Genomic DNA, 22801 nt, shown 5'->3' on the forward strand with positions numbered 1-22801 from the left:
CTTGAATTAGATTATTTATAAACCAGACCCTTGAGTCTGATTGGTCATGTGGTTATTGGTCACATTGAAGTGATTCTACTTGTACAAGGTTTTAATTATCCAGATTAAAGCAAGCAGTGGTTTTGGATTGGGGGGTGAAAAACTCAACATATATTTCAGTTACTGTAGATTTAATAATCTAAGGAAAATTAATTTGCAAATATATTTTACAGTTAATTGTCATCTTATGATGGATTAGTTTGGAATTGTAGTGAAGGAGTTTTTATCAGTGGAGAGACTAAGACATAGTGTCACTAAATGACTAATAAATAGCACCTGGATTATTTGTACAACATAATTGAATTTACTTACCAGCTCAGCTTCTGGGGCTCTCTGACCTGCACAAATCTACTACTTTTAAATCTGCTGAATAAGATGATTTAAAGCGTACTTAAAACATCTTATTAAGTAGGCACATGTATATGTATATGTATGTGTATAAAACTTACATGAAAACTATGATTCACATTTTTAAACATCATAAACTTTTTCTTGACATGAGTTAAGTATATTTGCGCTGACATGATCCCCTTCTAAGTATCCTAATAAATAGGACATCAGAAGTTAAACAAAAGGGACACACCTCTAGGAAAGCAGTCTGTAGGTGGTCATACACTGAAGGGACAACTGTTGGTCAGATTTTCTTATTTTTTTGGTACACATTTTGTTGGAGCAACCTACCTGACAGATGACCCATTTTTGTGAGTTTATCTGTAGCCCTTATGTCAAAAGATGGTATGAATTCTTGCCTAGCCATTTTCCCTTTGAAGTCTTCACAAAAACCAGTCAGGCTGAACTTTCTTTTTTTGTTTTTAAGAACTGCTTCTGTTTTGGGGCGCCTGGGTGGCTCAGTCGGTTAAGTGTCCGACTTCGGCTCAGGTCATGATCTCACGGTCCGTGAGTTCGAGCCCCACATCGGGCTCTGTGCTGACCCCTCAGAGCCTGGAGCCTGTTTCAGATTCTGTTTCTCCCTCTCTCTCTGCCCCTCCCCTTTCATGCTCTGTCTCTCTCTGTCTCAGAAATAAATAAACGTTAAAAAAAAAAATTAAGAAAAATACTTAAAAAAAAAAAAAAAAGAACTGCTTCTGTTTTAGTTTATTGAACTACACATTCAAGTTAAGGTACGTGATCTTAAAGATCATCTAATAAGCATTTCTTCATAGAAACTGTGCCAGAGTTCTTTCTATATGGAACTGAAATGATGTCTCTAGCCCCTATCTACGCAATTCCCAGGAGCTCCTGCTTCTCACAAGCAAGAACTTGGGCCTTAATCATCTTTCTATTCCAAGTACCCAATCCAGGGGTGGCAAGTCATTTCCCCTTTGGGGCCAAATTTTATTTCACTTATTGTTATACATTAAAAAAAAAAATAGAATCAGGGCGCCTGAGTGGCGCAGTCAGTTAAGCGTCCAACTCTTGATCTCGGCTCAGGTCATGATCTCACAATTCATGAGTTTGAGTACTGCGCCAGCCTCTGTGCTGACAACATGGAGCCTGCTGGGGATTCTCTTTCTCTCTCTGTGCCCCTCCCCCACTGGCTCTCGAGTATGCACGTGCTTGCTCTCTGTCTTTCAAATAAAAAAACTTTAAAAGAATAGAATCTAAAGAGTTCTATGAATTTCTTAAAAGTCTCAAACTTTTCTCAGTCTCAGTTTATAGACAATATTTAATGGCATTAATACTTAGTATAAAGTTTTTGAAACTTTTCAGAAGTAGTTTTTGGGTTTGTTTTTTTAAAATGATGACCAGAGTACCCTTTTAATTATGCTAGTTAATTGTTTCCTGGAGGTACATATTTTAAACTTTTCACTAGATTTTTTTTTAGTAAGTTGTTTTTAGCAGTAATCAAAGAAGGATTATATTGTTTTTGGCATATTTTTGTGACTTTCTTCTGCCTGTTTGAAAACATGTTGGATGTGTCCTGTTTCACACTTTCAATGACTGGTGTGATTTTGGTATTTTAAAGGCTCTTGACCTGGCGTCCCTCTTCTGGAGAAACTGCTCCCCCACCTCTGTCTCCTGTGAGTGAAAAGCAGCTGGTAAGTTTTCATAAATAAGGCATATTTAAAATTGTTCTTGAGAAGTAATTTTCTGATGGGCCAAATTCTTTTATATGAGTCCAGGTATATAGCATAGGGGCACGTGGGTGACTCAGTCGGTTAAGCATTGAATTTGGCTCAGGTCATGATCTCACAGTTTGTGGGTTCGAGCCCCATGTTGGGCTCTATGCTGACAGCTCAGAGCCTAGAGCCTGCTTTGGATTCTTTGTCTCCCTCTCTCTCTGGTCCTCCCCCTCTCGTATGCTCTCTCTCTAAATATTAAAAAAACTTTTTTTTAAATTAAAAAAAAATAAATAAAAAGATGGCATAAATGTACTGTGCAGAGAATTCTTAGGTTAAATTTCATGGTGGTGAATTTCCCAGGTGGCTAAAATTTATTTCTGTAAGTGCCATGAAGGAGGTATTTTAAATTATTTTATAATACAGGTGGTCTGAGACATAGAGTAATAGAATGTCCAGAGTTTTAAGAGGCAGGTATGAGGTTATGTAAAAGGATTTCCATGCCAAGCTAAAGACATTATTGGGTATTTATTTTAAACTTTTAATTTGGATACAGTGTGACCTAAAAGAAATATTACAAAGAATTCTAATATATGATTCACCCAATATATTTGTTTCCTAGGTCTGTCACAAGAAATTACCACAACCTTGGTGGCTTAAAGCAACAGAAATTTGTTGTCTCACAGTTCAGGAGGCCAAAGGCCCCAAATTAAGGCATCAGTAAGGCCACGTTCCCTCCAGAGGCTTTAAGGGAGAATCCTTTGCCTTTTCCAGCTTCTGGTGGCTGTTGTCAACCCTTAGCATGCATTGACTTGTACACACATCACTCCAGTCTCTGCCCCCATCTTCAGATGGCTGTATGATGTCAAATCTGTATGTATCCTGTCTGCGTTTTTCTCTTGTAAGGACACTAGCCTTCTTATGTCTGTAAGATAAGATATAAGCCGTCTCATGTCAAACTCTTTAACTTAATTCCGTCTTTAAAGACCCTGTTTCTAAGTAACCTTCATAAGTACCAGAGGTAACAACTTAGACGTACCTTTTTAGAGCCACTGTTTGTTCAACCTATTGCAGTTTGCCCTCTGGCACCCAGAAACTAATGTTCATCTTTCAGGCCAAGTATGTTCACCCCCTCCCAATATTCCCCAAAGTTTCAACTCATTATGGCATCAGTAAGTCCAAAATCTGTTCTAAACATCATATCAAAAGTCCCAAATCTCATCATCACAGCCATCTAGATTAGGTATGTGGTCTCTTCTGGGGCGTCATCCCTCCCCATCTGTGGACCTGTAAACGCATTACAGGTGGTGGGACAAGCATAGGATAAACATTGTCATCCCAAAAGGGAGAAATTGGCAGGAATAAAAGGGTAGCTGGCCCTAATAAGCAAGTTGAAAACCCAACAGGGTAAATTCCATTAAGTTTCAAGGCCTGAGGATAATTCTCTGTGTCTTGATGCTCTGCCCTCTGGGCCCATGGCTCCTCCCTGTGATCCTGCAGGTCTGCTCTCTAAATCATTACTTCTTACAGGTTAGCACATGTTTGCAGCCATGCAGCTCCATCAGCCCATTTCCTGCCTGTAGAATCCCAGAAGGCTGATAACCTTCCTTCATTTTGTCCCAAGTCTGTCCTTCTCAGTCTAGGCTGGCTGTGTTTCTACCGGTAAATCATTCTTAAAATCCCTGTGGGTCTCTTGTGTGTGTCAAGAGGTTTATTCGTGGATCCTTTGTGGATAACTTCCTCTCTCTCCTTGGCTTCTGCTGAGATGTTTGATTGGATCCGTTGGATCCACGTACCTAATGTCTTTCAACAAAAAGTTGTCTTGCTGTCCCAAGAAATGCTTTCATAACAACGAGTTTTCCACTTTTAGCATCCTTTGCAGTCTGGATAGGCCAAGATCCTGCCAAATTATCAAGTGCTAGTTCCTTTTTAGTTAGTAATTTCTTCCTCAGTGTATCTGTGTATCCTCTCATTTTTCTGTAAACACCAAGGAGAAACCAGGCCGTATCTTCAACCTTTTGCTTGAAAATATCCTCAGCTAAATATGCAAGTTCATCACTTACAAGTTCTGCTTTCCACCCAGTAGTATACAACACAATTTAGCTAAGTTTTCTGCCAGTTTATAACACGTACAGAAAACCTTGGATTGCAAGTAACTTGTTCTGCGACTGTCCACAAGACAGGCAAACATTTCTAATAAATTTTAACTTGATAAATGAGTAGTACATGACACCATATATCACATGATCACAACTGAGCCAGTGGTTCTTGAAACTCACTTTTGATACACGAGTGCTTTGTTGTTGTTGTTGTTGTTGTTGTTGTTTTAATTTTTTTTTTTTTAACATTTATTTTATTTTTGAGACAGGGAGAGACAGAGCATGAACAGGGGAGGGTCAGAGAGAGGGAGACACAGAATCTGAAACAGGCTCCAGGCTCTGAGCGGTCAGCCCAGAGCCCGACGCGGGGCTCGAACTTACCGCAAGATCATGGCCTGAGTCGAAGTCGGCCACTTAACCGACTGAGCCACCCAGGCGCCCCGAGTGCTTTGGATTATAAGCATGTTTCCGGACGGAGTTATGCTCACACACTAAGATTTTACTGTTGCCTTTCTTCCATTATCCAGTAACATAGTCCCAATTTCCTTCTGAGATCTTATTAGAATAACTTTTAACATTCATATTTCTGTCAGCATTCTATTCATGACCATTATATGTATTCTTTAGGATGACAGAAGATTTCTCTGACATGCATTTTACCTCGTTCTCCATCCTCACCAGCATTGCATTTAATGTCCATATTGCTACTAACAGTCTCTTTGAGGCAATGTAGGCTTTTTCTGTCATATGCCTCAAAACTCTTCTAGCTTCTACCATTACCCAGTTCCAAAATCACTTCCACCCCCACTTCATGGTACCAAAATCTGTATCCATCAGTGTTGTACCAGTGAAGTAGAACCAGCAGGAAATATCTGTTTCTGTCTGTACATATATATTTGTTCGTGTATGATATATGTACATACATATCTATATGTTTTTATTTAAATTTCACAGGATTGGCTATGTAATTATTAGGGCCAATAATTTGAAATCTGTAGGGCAGACTGGAAAGCCCTGGGCAGGAGCTGCTGACGGCCTTTCAGCTGATCACGTGAGGCTCTGCCACATTATTGAGGATCATCTCCTTTACTTAAGTCAATTGGCTGTAGATGTTCACCACATTCACACAGTACCTTTACAGCAACACTTGTATTAATCACTGGATACTCTAGCCTAGACAGTTGACACATAAAACTAACATGACACCCAAGTTTCTCCAGATGTTATCATTTCACTGTATTTGCTTTATCATTTCCTCCCTCCCTCCTTACTTTTTCTCTCACTCATCAACCCCACCCCCAAGACTTTCTGAGTTCTTTGAAAATAAGATGTCCTTTTATCCCTAAGTTCCTTACTCTGTTTTTCCTTTGGAAGAAGAAAAAAAAAATCTTACGTAACCACAGTGCAGTTAACAAAATCAGGAAATTACCATTGAAACAGTGCTATTCTCTAATCTGGCCTTATTCAGGTTTTGTTTTTTTTTTAATGTTTTTGTATTTATTTTTGAGAAATAGAGCACAGATGGGGGAGGGGCAGAATCTGAAGCAGGCTCCAGGCTCTGAGCTGTCAGCATAGAGCCCAACACAGGGCTTGAACTCGTGAACCAGGAGGTCATGACCTGAGCCAAAGTTGGCTGCTCAACCAACTGAACCAGCCAGGTGCCCACGGGCTTATTCAGTTTTAAACCCAGGACACCAGCAGGAGCATATTAGCGTCCATTGGTTGATTTGTCCCCCACAACTTTTAAATTTCTTAACTAATAGTCAATGACTAAAACTTAGATTTCATAGTAAAGTACTACTGTGAGTTTGTCTCCAGAGAGCTGTCACATCTGGAACCTTGGGGGCACGCTGCTCCATGATCCCGATCTGCAGGACTGGTCTGTTCATCACAGACTCCACTTACGAAGTCCTGTTTTAAGCCCAGAATGAGCTTACTCTGTTTCCTGTTTTTCTCAAAATTGGCCCACTCCTTGCTTGTTTTGTGTCCTTTTGGTTTTTCTGCCTCTGCTGTATAGTATAGTGATTTGCAGTGTGGGCTTTAGAGTCAGCCCCAAAATAAAATCCTGACTGTGCAGTGACTGGCTCTGTGGCCTCAGCAAGTTACCTGACCTCGTGTTAGAGTTGTCTTGTGATGAGAATTAGGTCAGGGCATTCACTGCACAGAAAGCTGTTGGAACGGCATGTGCCAGGTGAGTGCTCAGTGCCTGGGCTGCTGCAGGGCTCCTTGGGGTGAGCCAGCGGGGCCCCTCAGGACCGCCTCACCCTCTCTGTGGCTCCTTCCAGAGCTGCTGCTGCCACCCCTTCTGAGATCTACTGCTTCTTGCACCCTGCTTTCCTTTTCTTTCTCTTCTCTCTACGACTTATAGTTTGCTAAGAAATTATGGTATTTTCTAATGCCATTCTCAGCCGAGTATATCTTGCTGTGCACTGAAGGACTACTTTGTATTTATTTTTGTTTTTCTCATTAAACTTGTTTTTAATGGGTCTCAAAATTCTGTGACATATTTTTGGCCAAGCTGTTTGTTCCATTAAAAAGTAGTGATTTTAAAACTAATAACTTGGGGCGCCTGGGTGGCTCAGTCAGTTGAGCGTCCGACTTCGGCTCAGGTCGCAATCTCACTGTCAGTGAGTTCGAGCCCCGCGTCAGGCTCTTGGCTGATGGCTCAGAGCCTGGAGCCTGCTTCCATTCTGTGTCTCCCCCTCTCTCTGCCCCTCCCCCGTTCATGCTCTGTCTCTCTCTGTCTCAAAAATAAATAAAACGTTAAAAAAAAAATTAAAAAAAAAAACAACTAATAACTTAAAACTGCCACACACACACTCACACACACACACACACACACACACACACACACACAAATGGTCCACAAAACATTCTGAAGGTTTTACGATGCATTGTTACCATTAACCAGTCTTTTACTGTTAAACTTAAAAGGCCAATTGACACAAACATTTCTGAGACGTTCTTCCACCACTGAATAAGACTGGGGTGGCATTGGGGCGCCTGGGTGGCTCAGTTGGTTGAGCATTGACTTCGGCTCAGGTCATAATCTTACAGTTCGTGGGTTCAAGCCCCACATTGGGCTCTGTGCTGACAGCTCAGAGCCTGGAGCCTGCTTAGGATTCTGTGTCTCCCTCTCTCTCTGCCCCTCCCCTATTCATGCTCTGTCTCTCTCTGTATCTCAAAAATAAACATTAAAAAAAAAAAAAAAAAGATAGGGGTGGCGTTACTGGGGGTGACGCTCATGTAGCCTGCTGAGCTTTCTGGGCAGACTTGGTCCCATTGCCAGCTCCAGCTGCCTTCTTGTCCACTGTTTTGATGATGACCCACAGCAGCTGTCTGTCTCCTCTCCCAGAGTATGCTCTCGACACACATAGTCTTGCCAGGAACCATGTGAACGATGGCGGCACCACCAGATTTCAAGAATTTAGGGCCATCTTCCACCTTTTCCCCAGAGCAACAAGTCAGTCTTCTTCGTTTCAGCAAACTTGCAAGCAATGTGAGCGTGTGACAGTCCAGCACAGGTGCATATCCAGCACTGATTTGGTGAAGGACTATTTTTTCAATATTAAAAATAGAAAAATACCCAGTTATTGTTAAAAAAAAAAAACTACAGAAGAAAATAGGGTAAAAAAAAATGCAAGGCCCTTTTTATACTGCACCCTTCCACTGCAACTCCAGGGTTTAATATTGTGGTGTATATCCTTCCAGCTCTTTTCTATACATTTATATATACAGTATATAAATTTACATATAGTTTTCTCAAAAAATGAAATTTTATTTGGAGACTAACATGTTATGTTTGGAATATCTAAGAGATGTCTCCACTTCGATACATAGAGATTTCTTTCATCGGAGTTCCTCCTTTTCCATTAAAGAGTTCTTTTTAAAAGGAGAGGTGTGGGCATACATCTGGTTCACAGCTGTTCTAAAAAATGCAGAATTACCAAAAAATCATCTTTAATTGGTTGATCAGAAAAACTGAGAATGCAGTATGCCTAACATTAAAAGATTCCTCTGATACAAAGGAGAAGTTTTAAATTCCCAATACTGTGACCTAGTTTTTGTGCACATTTAGTTTTCTGGGGAGAAGCTTTTTAGGGATCATGAGAATGTTCAAACGAGCCAATGACCCACAGAATTCAAAAACTAGTGCTTTCACTTATATTCAGTAAGATAATACATTTTTTTATTCTATCACCTTATTAATCTCCCCCTTGAAATATACTTACTAAAATGTACAAGCTGGGGCACCTGGGTGGCTCAGTTAGTTGAGTGTCTGACTCTTGGTTTTGGCTCAGGCCAGGATCCCAGGGTTGTGGGATCATGCCCTGCATCCCGGTCCATGCTCAGCATGGAACCTGCAAAGATTCTTTCTCCCTCTGTCCCTCTTCCCCGTGTGCACATGCTCACTCACTCTCACTCTCTCTCTCAAGAAAAAACATACAAGTTAAAAAGAGACATTTGCTTATATATTTTTTTTTAATTTTTTTTAACCTTTATTTATTTTTGAGACAGAGGGAGACAGAGCATGAATGGGGGAGGGTCAGAGAGAGGGAGACACAGAATCTGAAACAGGCTCCAGGCTCTGAGCTGTCAGCACAGAGCCCGACGTGGGGCTCGAACCCACGGACTGCAAGATCACAACCTGAGCCAAAGTCGGACGCTTAACCGACTGAGCCACCCAGGTGCCCTGAGACATTTTCTTTTAATAGTTAATTTTAAATAAACATTCCCTTAAAGGATTTATAAATTAAGTGTTGCTATATACATTCTTCCATTTAAGTTTTTCTTCTAATGTTTATTTATTTTGAGAAAGAGAGAGTACAAACTTGGGAGGGGCAGAGAGAGAGGGAGAGCAGGAATCCCAAGCAGGCTGCACACTCTCAACATGGAGCCGTAGGGCTCGATCCCACAATCTGTGAGATCATGACCTGAGCTGAAGTTGGATGCTTAACTGACTGAGCCACTCAATCGCCCCACTTCCACTTAACTTTTTACTTAAAAGTGTATTATAGGCCGTCATGGTCAAAGAAATTACCCAATGAGTCTTCTGGATCTATGTAATTATTATTAAAGGCCTCTTGTTTGTTAAATGCTTATGAAAAATACAAAGATAATTAAGAACAGTTATAACAATAATAATATGGCTTTAGATTTGTGTAGCACATCACTGTTTAAAAAATATTTTTACACATGATCCTTTTAGAAATTTTTTGAACCCGATTTGGTACATTATCCCCATTTTATACAGAAGAGCAAATGAAAAATCATAAACTGATATTTTAAGTCTAAGTTAAAATACCATTTTGATTAGCACTGTTCCTTGGGAACACAGCCCCCTGTCTTCCTTTCAGAAACCCAGGTGAGTTCACTTCCAGCTAAAACTGTTGAGTCAGAATTCTCAGTTCCTCTGGAAAACACATTCTGGCTTCTTTCTGGTATGCTGTATTGCTGTAACAAAATAAAGCCAGAATAGTATTGACAGCTATCATATATTGTCTGATACTGTGCCAGTGCTTTGCATTTATTATCCTCATAACCTACTAGGAAAGGTCCTCTCCATTTTCAGATCAGAAAACCCTAGCTCAGTAGTGTTCATTGCTTTTCCAAGGTTATACCTAATCCTGGAGCCAAAGTCTGGTGTTGACTTGAATGTTGAGCTTCTCTCATGACACCACACTCCTAGTCACCTTCTCACTGATCTTTCTGGTCGCCATTTCCTTGGATGACGGAACATCTTTCCTTAAACTCACCCCTACAAAACTTTCCTGAGCTCCACCTACACAGAGCTTGCAGAAACCTATCCCACCTCTGCCACATACATGTTCTGTTTCGACTGCATGAAGAGTCCTGGGTATCCCTGATTGGTTTTTCCATACAATGAAGCTTAGCATTTTTATCTGTTGCTTTTGGGTGGTACCAGACCTGAGACCATCGAGGGTCAGAAAGGAAGCTTTTCTCTTAAAGGCTATCAGCTCTTACCTGTGCATAGGTAACTTTAAATAATTTCCCCATTTTGTCTGTAATCACTGTGTAGAACGTCCTTTTCATAGTGACCCATGTAATTGTTTTCAAAAACAGCATACTAGAAACTGTTTTCATCCTTAAGATTTGTTGTACTTACAAGGAATTTTTTATTTTATTAGGATACAATATCACAGAAATCTGTAGATATTCATGATTCTATTCAACCAAGATCTGCAGATAATAGACAGCAAGCACCATTGGCTTCTGTCTCTACTGTGAACGAAGAAGTCAGCAAAATTAAACATACAGCAAGTGAGTTATTTCTCCTAGTAAAAATAGTGTGTTTTGTTTTATGTAGGAAAGGGATGAAATGTTTGCTTTTACTTTTGTTATTAACAAATATATACTGTAATTGGTTGTGTGGTCACTTTGTTACTGCATTTGCTCCAAGTTGGACATTTCGCTAACACCTGCAGTACCAGCTTTTTCCACAAGTGCTTAATGTTTGTGTTGAGCACCTGACTCTCTTCTCCCTGTTCTCTCCTGCATGTCAGCCTCATATTCTTTCTGCAAAAATAGGGCCTGATGGGCCTTTCTCTATAGTGCCTTCCGAGCAGGGGCACCCAGCTTCCTGAGAAGCCGACCTTCTTTCCACTCGACTGCCCCACACGATGTCTTCTGCTCACCTTCTTAGTACTTGTCACAAAGAAGGGCAAACCTTTCTATTTTTTGCAAAATTGATCTAGCTTTGTTTATATAAGGAAATTATAATACCAAGGGAAAACTACCCCGTTCCTAGAGGAAAACAGGACAACTATAGTTGCTTTTATAAAATGAGGTGAAATTCACATAAGAAAAGTAATCATTTTAAAGTGAACAGTTCAGTGCATTCACAGTGTTGTGCAATCACCACCTCTGTCTAGTTCCAAAATGTTTCTATCACGCTAAAAGAAAACTCCCCACCCATTAATGCTATTCCTTCTTACTCTCCCCTTCCCCTGCCCCTAGCAACCACTAATCTGCTTTCTTGGTCTATAGATTTGCTATATTTCATATAAACAGAATCATGCAGTATATGACCTTTTATGTCTGGCCTTTATTTAGCATAATGTTTTTAAGGTCCACCCACACTGTGAAATTGGTCAGTGACTGATACTTCTTTATGACCAGTTGTCATTTGTTTGGATATGTATCACATTTTGTTTATCCAGTCATTTGCTGATGGCCGTTTAGGTTTGTTCTATCTTTTGGTTATCATCATGCTGTTGTGAATGTCTGTGTACAGTATAACTTGAGTACCTGTTTTTAATTATGTTGGCTGTACACACAGGAGTGGAATTTTGGGGTCATATTATAGGATAGTTCTATGTTTAACTTTGTAGGGAACCACTAAAACATGTTCCACAGTAGCATTCCAACTAGCAATTCCAATGTATCCACATCCTCACCATCACTTCTTTTTTTTTTTTTTTAAATGACCATCCTAGTGGGTGTGAAGTGGTACCCCATCGTAGATTTGATGTGCATTTCCCTGATGATTAGTGGTGTTAAGCATCTTTTCATGTGCTTATTGCCATTTGTTTGTTTTCTGTGGAGAAATATTTATGTCCTTTGCTCTTTTTTAAATTGGGTTGTCTTGTTGTAGTTGAATTGTAAGTTTGTTACACACTCTGGATACTATACCTGTATCACATACATGATTTGCAGAAATTTATTTTCTCGTGTTGTATAGTTCTTATCATTTCTTTAATAACATCTGATGCACAAAGTTTTTAACTCGGATGAAGTCCAATTTACCTGTTTTTTCTTGCTCATGCTTTTGGTGTCATGGCTAAGAATCACTTGCCAGAACTAAGGTCATGAAGGTTTTCCCCAATGTTTTAAGAGTTTTGTACTTTTAGCCCTTACATTTAGGTTGTTGATCCATTTTGAGTTAATTTTTTTTTTTCAGGGAATTTTTTTTATGAATCCTAGGTTCTTATACTTGTTCTTGTGAGAAGACAGAGCTTCTGGCTTCAGTCACGGTGTTTTGCTAACCTCTTAAAGGGGAGAGGGAGATGGGTAGTGGTGAGTGGCTGATTTTCATTTTTTATTCCTGTTCTCTGGAGAACAGCATATCTCGTGCAGGAATCCACGACAGCTTTGCACTGGAACATGCCATAAGGACAGAATAGTGAGTGGCTCTTCTCTCTCTCAGCCCTAAGACTGAATTTAAATATACTTGAGCCTTACAAAGTAAGGATGTGGTCATCACACATTAGAAAGTCTTCACGTGGCTAATCTAGGGAAACACCTTTAACTGGAGCTGTGTGCTGCTCCCCATACCCAGAGCCGAGGGCCCAGGCTTGTTTCCTACTATCAGATGTCCTGCCCTCTATCTCCTTTAAGTTCTTTAGGAAAAGTTTGCCATGGAATTGTTGATTCAGAATAGGTGGAGCTAGAGGAAGGACAAATGGCCACCATGTCCCCATGAGCCCTTTCAACTTAGTGGAAGAGAGACCGTCTGCTGTGTCCTGCTCAGGGGAAAGAATCACAGCACACACCTGAGTATTTCGCCCTGTCCGAGGGGCAGCTATCTCGTTCTTCCTGTACACGTTCTTTCTGTACACGTTAAGAAAACACCACCACCACCCCATCTAGTCTCATCTCAGTGCCTGCTGTCCCACGTAGTGAATCTTGTTTAGCTTTGGTGAACCAGTGAAATGGGCACCTACTATAACCCTGGCAGTGTCAGCCCTCGTTATAAAATCTGTCCAAACATGCTGCTGGTCATTGCTAGTGAGTCTAAAGTTAAGATCTGTAGCCTCCCAGGACTACAGATCCTGGGCAGGAGATCTGGACTCCTCCCAGGACTACAGATCCTGGAGAGGCCCAGCCTTACCCACTCAGAGCGGAGTCTCGTCAGCCATTCTGTCCGTTCACCCTGCTGACAGCTCTTTCTCCCCTTGAGTGGCTGATGCTGGAACCGATGAGAAAACATCTCGTCAGACATCAGCCTAACTCTCGAGTCTCATTGAGAGTTCCACCTGTGCTGCCAGGAGTCTCCTGCTCTAGGGACAGAGTTTAGGACTTGAATGAGGGAGGTGAATGACTGACTGGTACTTGTCAGCTCTGACTGAGGTGAAGGATTAGGAAGAAGATACTGAAGAGGAGACAGTTGTGGGATTTGTGGTGTCTTTGTTTTACTTTTTGTTTGACATGAGATCTAGTAAGAAGTGTTACGCACTCCAGCATTTCTGAAAACTACCTGGAAAGGAGTCTTTATTAATGACCTCAAGAAGAAATTTATGCAAATTGTTTTGCTACCCCTAAAGCCCTTAAAATATGAATTTGCATTCCACAAATTGGTGCCACAAAACGAATTTGTAATAAAAGCAAAAGTAGAGACTGAAGGATTGTAAGTCTGTAATGCTGAGTGATTGCCCGGAGAGCGATTTCCAGGCTGCTCCCCCTAGGCAGTCATCTGCCTCCTGGAAAGCTCCCTGGAAGAGCTAGCTGCTCTGGACATCCCAGGATTGAGGTATGGCCTGGGGCCATCATTGCAGCCACGTGTCAGTGTTGCCAAGCTCTTGCAGTATCTCAGTAGTTGAGTCCTCTTTCCTAACCTTGTGCTTTTGCATTTGCTTAACTGGGATGGTCAGTGAAATGGGAAATTCTTCTATGAACATGACCTTATGGGCTGTGGATTGTCAGAAACAGTCTTGTGTCTTGTTGAGCAAATTCATCCGGCTAGAGGAATGTAGTTATGTTTCATTTCACCTGTGGAGAGCATTTTGTGATCATGCACTTGGCATAACTTTTTATAGACTTCTTTGCTTACGGATCCATTTGAAAATATAAGGTCATTTTGGCTACAACTTCTAACCTGGATCCAAATAAAACGTGCTCTGGTTAACCTGCAGTATTGTCCCACTTATCAGAATTTGTGGCTGTCTCTCCTTCCTTTCTCGCAGATCTGGTTCCTGTTGTTTTCTTTTGGTATAGGCTTTATATTACCTATATTCAAAGGTCAAACTTGAGTTCCAGTAAATGCTATTAGCTTTTTTTTTTTAATTAAGCTTTTAATGCATTTGTTGCATTTTATTAAAGAATAACTTAAATCTTCTTAAAGTTGCAGTGGGACCTTTTTGGACATTATTTACTGTTCTAAGTCATGGAGAATACTTTTATTTAAAAAATTACTTTCCTGAGGCTTTTCTAAAAATTGATGAGACTGAGTGGTGTTTATGTGCAAAGGCAGTATGTACTCAGTGTGATGTGTGCAAGTAACCTTCATTCATATGAATGTTTCCTTAAGCATTGTAATGTCATAGAAATTATAAAGGATTCAAAATAATTTTTGTTTGCATGTGCATTGGGGTGGGTTTCCTCACAGAATTTCCAGAACAAAAATTGTTTGCCGCCCTGTTGATTAAATGTGTTGTGCAGCTGGAACTCATCCAGACTATCGACAACATTGTGTTCTTCCCAGCCACAAGTAAGAAGGAAGATGCTGAAAACCTAGCTGCAGCCCAGGTATGGGGGTGTGAGGACAGCTGCTTTTATGTTGAATAGGAAGTTGGCTTTCACAGTCTGGGCCTCAGAGCAGAGGTCAAGCTAGAGACTTGATTTGGGGGCTCTTCATCACATAAATGTCATTTTAAACCTTGGGACTAAACGATATCCTCCAGGCAATAAGTGTGGGCGGGGCTGAGAGGACGGTTGGGTATTGAGCCCAGGGGCTTCCATGGTCAGAGCTCCTGGTGATAAGGCAGCTGGTAAAGAGCCTGAGAATAAGAATCCATGAGGCAAGGGAGAGAGAGCAGGAGACAGTGGTGTCCTGGAAGCCAAATGAAAAAGATGTTTTAAGAAGGATGTGATCATCTCTGTCAGATGCTCAGTGGGTCAAGTAATATTTTTTTTTCCTTTCTTTTTTTTTTAAAGTAATATTTCATCTGAGAGTTGCCTTCGAGCAATTTGGTGGACTTCAGTGACCTTGACATTGTGCTTAATTGTAATGTTGAGGACAAAAGCATTATTGAAATGGGTACCAGAGACGAGAGGAATTGCAGACAGCAAATATTTGATAATTGTGTCGAATATTGTCGTAAAGGGGTACAGAGAAATAGGATAATTGCTGGAGGAAGATGAAAGGGTCAGGAGAAGGGTTTGCTTTGTTTTTGTCTTTAAGATTGGCAATATTACAGCATTTTCACTGATGAGAATTCTTCAGGAAAGAGAGAAACACAGAAAGAGGGACAGTTGCTGTCTTTTTGAGTGAATGGGGGTGGCATCTAGGGCCGGTCCCCGGGGGGTTAGAAGCACAGGCAGTTGGTGCATTGTGACAGGAAAGCAAGCAAAGTATGTAGCTCTTAACACAGGAAGGTTGGTCCGTTTGCCAGTGGGAGTTTGCGGGAGGTCTCTTCTGATAGCTTCTGCGTTTCTCATTGAGAGAAGAAAAATCCTCTACCAAATGAAGTGGGAGGAGAATTTTAGATACTTGAGGAGAGAAGTGAAAACATGAGTTAATCATCTAGAGAGTGGACTCAGGCAGTGCAGGATTGCTTAGGCACCACCCAGAGCCCGCTGGATTTAAAATCAGTCTGTTTTCGCCCGTTATGTTTGTTGTGTGGGTATAGACGTGGAGTAGGCAGTTTTGCCAGCCAATTAATCTAAAAAGAGTGAGGGATTATGCAAGAGAGCAATTATAACTGCAGTTCCTGGAATCCAAACTGGTGAAGTAGACAAGTGAGGACCTGATGGGGGTGAGGAACAGTGAGGGCTGTAGGCTGTGGTAGGGGCGGAGCTCCTGGAGTTAGGAATTAGGAAGGGAATTGGGAAGATAGCAGGTGGTGCCTGGTGACTAGGATGCATGGAACATAAAGGCTCAGGAAATGTAATAACAAAAGATGGACCTTTTCCTATTTTCTATTGAGCTAGAAAAGATTAAGTTCTGTGGCTTGCTCGTAAAGCTGATCTTTGGGGGAGCACGGAGTTCTAAATTTACTAAAATTTGTGACTCTGTGTGTGTGCGCGTGCTGTGGTGCTTTGTTTTTCCAAAGAGAGATGCCGTGGACTTTGATGTTCGAGTTGATACTCAAGACCAAGGAATGTACCGCTTTTTAACATCACAACAACTTTTTAAGCTACTGGACTGCTTATTAGAGTCACATAGATTTGCAAAAGCATTTAATTCCAACAACGAACAGAGGACTGCTTTATGGAAAGCAGGTAAGCTGGGCAGGGGTCACACTTTAATGTTCACCATTAGTGCTTGTGCACTGGGGCTGTATACATGGATCAGAATTCATGGTTTGTATGCTTCAGGTCTATGGCTTTCACCGTGTGAACTTTTTACCTTAACAGTAATAATCGGAAGGCAGTCCGATTGCCAGAATCGATAGCCAGGCCTTTGTCTGATCTACACTAAGCCAGCTAACTGCTGGGGGAGATTTGTTTCCCCCTTGTTTAATCAACTTGTTCTTTGATTTGACCATTTTTTCATCTTGTTCACCCAGCGTGGGCCTTCCTGTTGATACTGTCAGCATACTAAAAGCTGCTGTTTTATGAGAAAAAGCATATGACAGTCCTAAACATGAGATCCTGCATCTGTATTCCAGTGACTTCTCCATACTTACCTGGGAGTGGCCACACCTCAGAATGGAAGTGAATGTTTTGGGGTGGGGGGGGCGGTGGTGGGCAAATTTATTTTTGGACAAGTTGGAATCTTTAAATGAAACAACTTTTGAGGCACCTGGGTGGCTCAGTGGGTTAAGCGGCCGACTTCGGCTCAGGTCACGATCTCGCAGTCCGTGAGTTCGAGCCCCGCGTGAGGCTCTGTGCTGACAGCTCAGAGCCTGGAGCCTGTTTCAGATTCTGTGTCTCCCTCCCTCTGACCCTCCCCTGTTCATGCTCTGTCTCTCCCTGTCTCAAAAATATATAAAAACGTTAAAAAAAATTTTTTTTAAATGAAACAACTTTATAACAATTATATTGACATTCAATTTTTTATTTAAGAAATAGTTCCTTGGTACCTATTATGTACAAAACAGTGCTGGAAGAGTGAGAGGCAGAATATGCAGCAAAACAATATTTACTGAACATCAAACTCTGTGAAATAGTGTTGGGTACTTTACATTTGCATATTTACTTAATCTAAAATGATTGTTTAATTCCTAATGAAGCTCATGGCTTTGTTCATCCTCTTCCCTCTTTAACCTGACTTCTGGAAAGAGTAGTTCAACCAAAGTTGTTTCTACCTTTCAACTGGGAATTCTCCTGCTAAAGCCACCAGGCTCCGTGTGTCCATACGCAGTGGGCACTTTGCACTGCTGACGACCTTGGAAAACCATCTCCATGCTGAGTGGTCTGCCCTGTTCATCCAGGAGCCCTGGCGCAGGCTATGTGGAGCTCATCAGGGCAGTTTCATTTGAAGAGTTCTACTTTCCCAGCCCAAACGTTGCTTTGTATTTGCCTTTCTTTCTGTAAGATGCCTTCCCAAGTTAATCCTGGAGACTTCCCTTTTCTGCAGGTTTCAAAGGCAAATCCAAACCTAACCTTCTGAAGCAGGAGACGAGCAGCCTGGCCTGTGGGCTGCGCATTCTCTTCCGGATGTACATGGATGAGAGCCGGGTTAGTGCCTGGGAAGAGGTCCAGCAAAGGCTTTTAAAGTAAGACTCTTGGTTGAGTTTCTGTCTTTGATTCACATGGCTCCATGGCACAGAGTAGGAAAGGACCGCTAGGTTTGCACTCGGGGCAGAGTCCACAGCCCAGCCCCACTGCAGTGCCATGCAAATATTAGAGTGTAAGGAAGAGATTGTGAAAATTAAATACAGTCTCCTAGATAAACGTACTTGTGCACAGTTGGGGAGACATGAGCAAATCATGTCTGTTGCTGCTGCTGCAGGACAAAGGAAAAAGTGTGCTCTCTTAAAAGTTAAAACTTCGTCATTTTTAGGCTTTTTCATGCCACATAACTCCATTTTCACAAACTGATCATTTGTGAAAGTGAAACCTGCCTGCCTGCATTCAGTTAAAAAAAAAATATTTAGAGTTTTGTTAGTGTTACTTTTTTTGCATTCACTTTTTACATCATGACGACTTAAATTTTAAGTTCATGCTAAGAATCATGTCATTCAGAAAGAATGCTGTCTTTTGCATGATATTTTTGTGTGTTCACAGGGAATAGATGTTCTCAGAGACCAATTAAATACATTTTAGAGTTTTAAGAGATGACTTAATCCCTATTTGCCCATTTTACTGATGAGACTCCTAAGACCCAGAGTATCTACACCTTCACAGTGAGTAAAGGGAAGAGCCACCCCAAATTTCAGCCCAAGTTTCTTGACGCCGGGCTTGGGCAGGTGCTACTGCACAGGGGCTCCGAAATTCAGTGAGACTTTGAGTAAAATGTGAATTTCCTGATAAACTACAGTGGCTTCTTATGTCTGCTTTTCTTCCTAATTTGAAAAGCACACATTTATGTTGACAATCTAGTAAAGTTTGCAGACAGAATCTAACTAGTTCCTAATAGTAAAGTCCCTATCCACCTTGCCCGCACTGGTCTTGATCTGTGAACATCCATAGCAGCAGGTACATAAGCACATGTAAAATGAGCCTTTTCTGTTACAGTGTCTGCAGTGAAGCCCTAAGTTACTTCCTTACTCTAACATCAGAAAGTCACCGGGAAGCCTGGACTAACTTACTGCTTTTGTTTCTAACTAAAGTTCTAAAGATAAGTGATAATAGGGTAAGTATGAGAGATTTTTTTCCAGCCCTGCATTTCTAGCCTGAGCAGCAGCACACTCAAGTGGGAGGCAGGGGCACAGGGTTGCAGACCCACTGCTCAGAGGTAGATCAAGCAAGGTCCAGGCCACAGTGCTGCTCTGCCCTGGGCCGCCGTGGCCCTTGTGCTCATTGGCCCTTCATTCTTCTCCCTCCTTACCCTGCTTTGTTCTCTAATTAGTGACTCTGTACCGGATTCAGTAAGGAAGGAATCAGAATCTTTAGGACACTCTGACAAGCCACTGACTCCCCCACACTGTGCAATTTCCATCCTGACCCTTGAAGTCTCTCCTTTGGCCCCATTTTGAAAACTGCTGTTCTGCCCAACCCCTGGCTTGTACTCTGCCCCCTACCCAAGGCTATTTCTGGGCCCCAGGCCTCAGCCATTCCTTTGGCATATTTATCAGTTCCATGTGACACAGAGCCCCTAGTGAATGGGCCATAAATTCCTTTGAGAATTTGAAAGTAGAAATGAAGATTAATTAAAAATACGTGAATATAAATACAGATGTCAGATTGGCAAAAATATGTATTTCACTTTTAAAACTAAACTAGCTCACATAAATGGAAGCGGGTTGCTGTGATCCCTGAATAGGTTTAAAAATGCAGTGAGGTGGCCTGAGATTTGGGCCATGGGACCCCATAGAGGCCGTGCAGTGTCAGTTGGTGCCATACAGATGTTCATCCCAAGTCATATGCTCTGGTCCACATGCATTCCCATCTGACTCCCAGGCTGGATAAAGCTTAGAGAAGTGACCTAAGGCATGAGCAGCCACGGGGCCAGGAAGGACTCCAAAGCGTAGTCCGTCTGATTCCACTACAAGCTTTCATGCCACAGTCTGTCACACTGCTTCTTTGTCCCTCATGGGGTGTGGGGAGCAGGAGAGAGAGAGAACAGGCAGGTGACTTGTATTCAGAAATTAAAGAAGTCTAGCAAAGACCATAATTGTGGAATGTATAATCTTTGCCTGAAGAGTACATATTTTACATTGTAGTATTAGGTAGAAATTAGAAATTTCTTTAGCAAGTAAGGTATTTTCCCTAAAATTAGAAATTTCTTTAACAAATAAGGTAGTTTCAATGACCCATAGCTTGTAAAAACTCAACTGTGATTCCCGCTGGTCTTACTTTTGCTTATTATCCAGGAAAAACAATGATAAATACTAAAGTTTACCATAAGTTTAAGGAACTATAGTAGAAAGTGTTTTCCAAAATAAGGGTAGGTTAAGTGAATAATGTTTGTATTAAGTCTTTTGAAGTCTTTTCTCTTTTTAAAGAGAAGTATCTCTTTCAGTTTCCATAATCAATATAGTCACTGCTTTATGCAGATGTATTTCCTCTGTCTTCACTGATTGGTGCAGGCCCCAAAGTGGTTTGACTCTAAAGGCATTTTGAGCTTCTGTGATTTGGAATGCACGCACTACTAACCGAGAAATTCTTACCCCTTCCACCCCCAGTTTAAGGCTCACGCGTCATTCTACTACCCTCTCTTATGTGAAATTATGCAATTTGACTTGATTCCTGAACTTCGTGCTGTTCTTAGAAGATTTTTTCTGCGAATTGGAGTAGTTTTTCAGATATCACAGCCACCTGAACAGGAACTTGGAATAAACAAGCAATGATGGCAACTTGGTATTTTTCTGTTGGCGTTTACATCCCTCCGCTCTTCAAAAGGACCCAGGAGCTGAGGTTTCCTACCTGAAAAATGGTTTCTCCAAATTGCAGTGTCTGAGGGTTACTGGTAAAGATGCTCAGAACTATAACTCAAACTTGCAATGCTCCAGTCCCTATTAGTAATCTGGTGGATTCTGTTAGTCATGTTGGGCTCATGTTGAGCAGAAAGCCTCTTTCCACAGTGTCCGCTTGTGTTCACGTGTCCTTCCCTGTCCTTGGCAGCAGGGAGAGCCCCACATATGTTTGGCAGGTGTGGAAGCAAAACTTTACCCAAAGAACTATAGATGTAAAGATTTGAACTTCTGCAAGAAGTACAACTCAGGAGAGCTGTATTTTGAAGGATAAAATGTTTATAATTGGGGTTGGGGGGAGAAGAAGAAATTATTGTTCATGGTAAAAGATATTTAGCAACTATGGTATTCTTATTCTGAAGATTTTTGCACACTCAGGCTATCTGAGATACTGGTAATCATCCTTCTGTGAAAAATGTACAGAGATGCAGGTCTGTAATATAAAAATCTTAAACATTATATAGTTCTTCCTGCACTGTTTTATTTTAATTTCTTTATTTTCTTATTCATTTGCTAAATACCTATAATATTTTGTCAAATGCACTAAACATTTGGGTTGAACTTTGTCTTTTTTATTTTGTGGGGATTTTGGTTTTGCCCTTTTGAGGGGTGGGTCATTTTCAAGGTTTGACATGCCCAGAAGCTGTTGTGGCTGACACTTGTCATGATCAACAACAACAAAAAAGGTAGAAAATACTCCTACTGACCTAACTACCTGTAATATACTTCTCTTAGGGCCTCTAAAAGATGAGCCATTAAAATAGAGTTGATCCTTCATGGATTGAAACTTGAATCACTGCAAAATGATCTAGGTTGCTGTCACTTTCTTTTTTCTTTTGGGTGGAGGGGCTTGATGTAGATTTTACTCTATGTACAGAATTTAATGTTGAATATGTTAAAATAACAAATCTGGCATGGTTTGGGGAAGTTAGATTTACTGGAAATGTATTCATACTGTGAATTGTGCTCTGATGGTTAAAAAAAAAGACAAGATTGTCAAGCATTCCGTATTAACAGTGGATGTAGAAAATTTTTTCAGATGGATAAAATGTATATGGTACAGATGTAAAGTTTTCTATGTAAAAAATTCTGTACAACTTTCTGTACAATATTGATTCTCATCTGGCATATTCTAATCAGGTTATAGGTCAATAAAGTTTTTGGATTATTTCATCAGTGCAATCAAACCCTGTGTAATCCACAGCCCCATGTTTCATTGATTTTTTTTTTTTTTTTAAGCTGAATTCTTTGCTGGAACTACAAATTCAGTGTTAATTCTGACATTTTCGTTCCAGCTTTTGGCATTGGGATCCTGCCTTCTCAACCCTTAACATTTTGTGTATTAATAACCCGAAATAAGGCTATACTATCTGCTAAAAGAGCTGAAGTCCCCTTTGGGGCAATTTGCCAGGGGGCATTGTGTGTCCTAGGAGTCCGTTTGAGTTGTGTGGTACAACGGCATTAAAAAAAAAGGGGAGGGATAACTGTTTATACTTCTAGATAATGAGTTTTTGAACAGTGCATTTATAAAAGTGCCCCCAAGACACAGCCCTCTTTAAGCCCAGCTGGATGCTAGAGCTGGGAACCAGTGGTTTATTTTATGGTACCAGGACTCTCCTTAGAGGAGACAAGAGGCTTTCGTGGTACTTTGAAATGAAGATAGGAGAGGAAAAATCTTCACAGTGAAGCAAACAATGATTAGGGTACAAAATTGAGTAAGATTTATATGCAGCTAAAATTTAAAATGGTAAAATTTCACACGAGGTAAACTTATCCAATAGTTCCAATGGAAATGTGCAAGAAGTAGGATCTGAGGGTGTTCTCAGTGGTCATGGTGCTAAAACCAAAGAATTATTTCCCAAAGGTACCATTTAATGGAGTGATTAGACTCACTTATCCAAGGGTCCATGGCGGTGCCGCAAGGATTCCAGTCTCTGTCGACCCCTGGGTGTTCTTGTCTGTCTTCACCTTCTAAAACACCTTGTTTAGAACCTCAGTTCCAGTTAAGCAATTGACATTGGCAATAAAAATTTATTTCTATCAAGTAGTAAAGTCATATTAATCAGTAAATATAATGCCTTCATTCATAGAAAAATAGAGGCAGAAAGATGTGATAGTGTATGGC

The 22801-nt window shown here is 40.9% G+C and overlaps 1 protein-coding gene across 1 annotated transcript in view; it reads left to right on the forward strand.

Annotated features, from left to right (window-relative positions):
- Positions 1–21849, forward strand: part of ARFGEF1 (ADP ribosylation factor guanine nucleotide exchange factor 1) — a 149835-nt gene extending 127986 nt beyond the window's left edge. Inside the window, exons 33-39 of the mRNA XM_030303807.2 lie at positions 2006–2078; positions 10348–10480; positions 14544–14683; positions 16210–16378; positions 17679–17817; positions 18779–18896; positions 20389–21849. Of these exons, the coding sequence (XP_030159667.1) occupies positions 2006–2078; positions 10348–10480; positions 14544–14683; positions 16210–16378; positions 17679–17817; positions 18779–18896; positions 20389–20553 (937 nt within the window). The 3' untranslated portion in view covers positions 20554–21849. The remainder of the gene's footprint in view (positions 1–2005; positions 2079–10347; positions 10481–14543; positions 14684–16209; positions 16379–17678; positions 17818–18778; positions 18897–20388) is intronic.
- Positions 21850–22801: the final 952 nt, after the last annotated feature.

This window comes from Lynx canadensis, chromosome F2, assembly GCF_007474595.2.
Source record: "Lynx canadensis isolate LIC74 chromosome F2, mLynCan4.pri.v2, whole genome shotgun sequence".
Lineage (NCBI taxonomy): Eukaryota > Metazoa > Chordata > Mammalia > Carnivora > Felidae > Lynx > Lynx canadensis.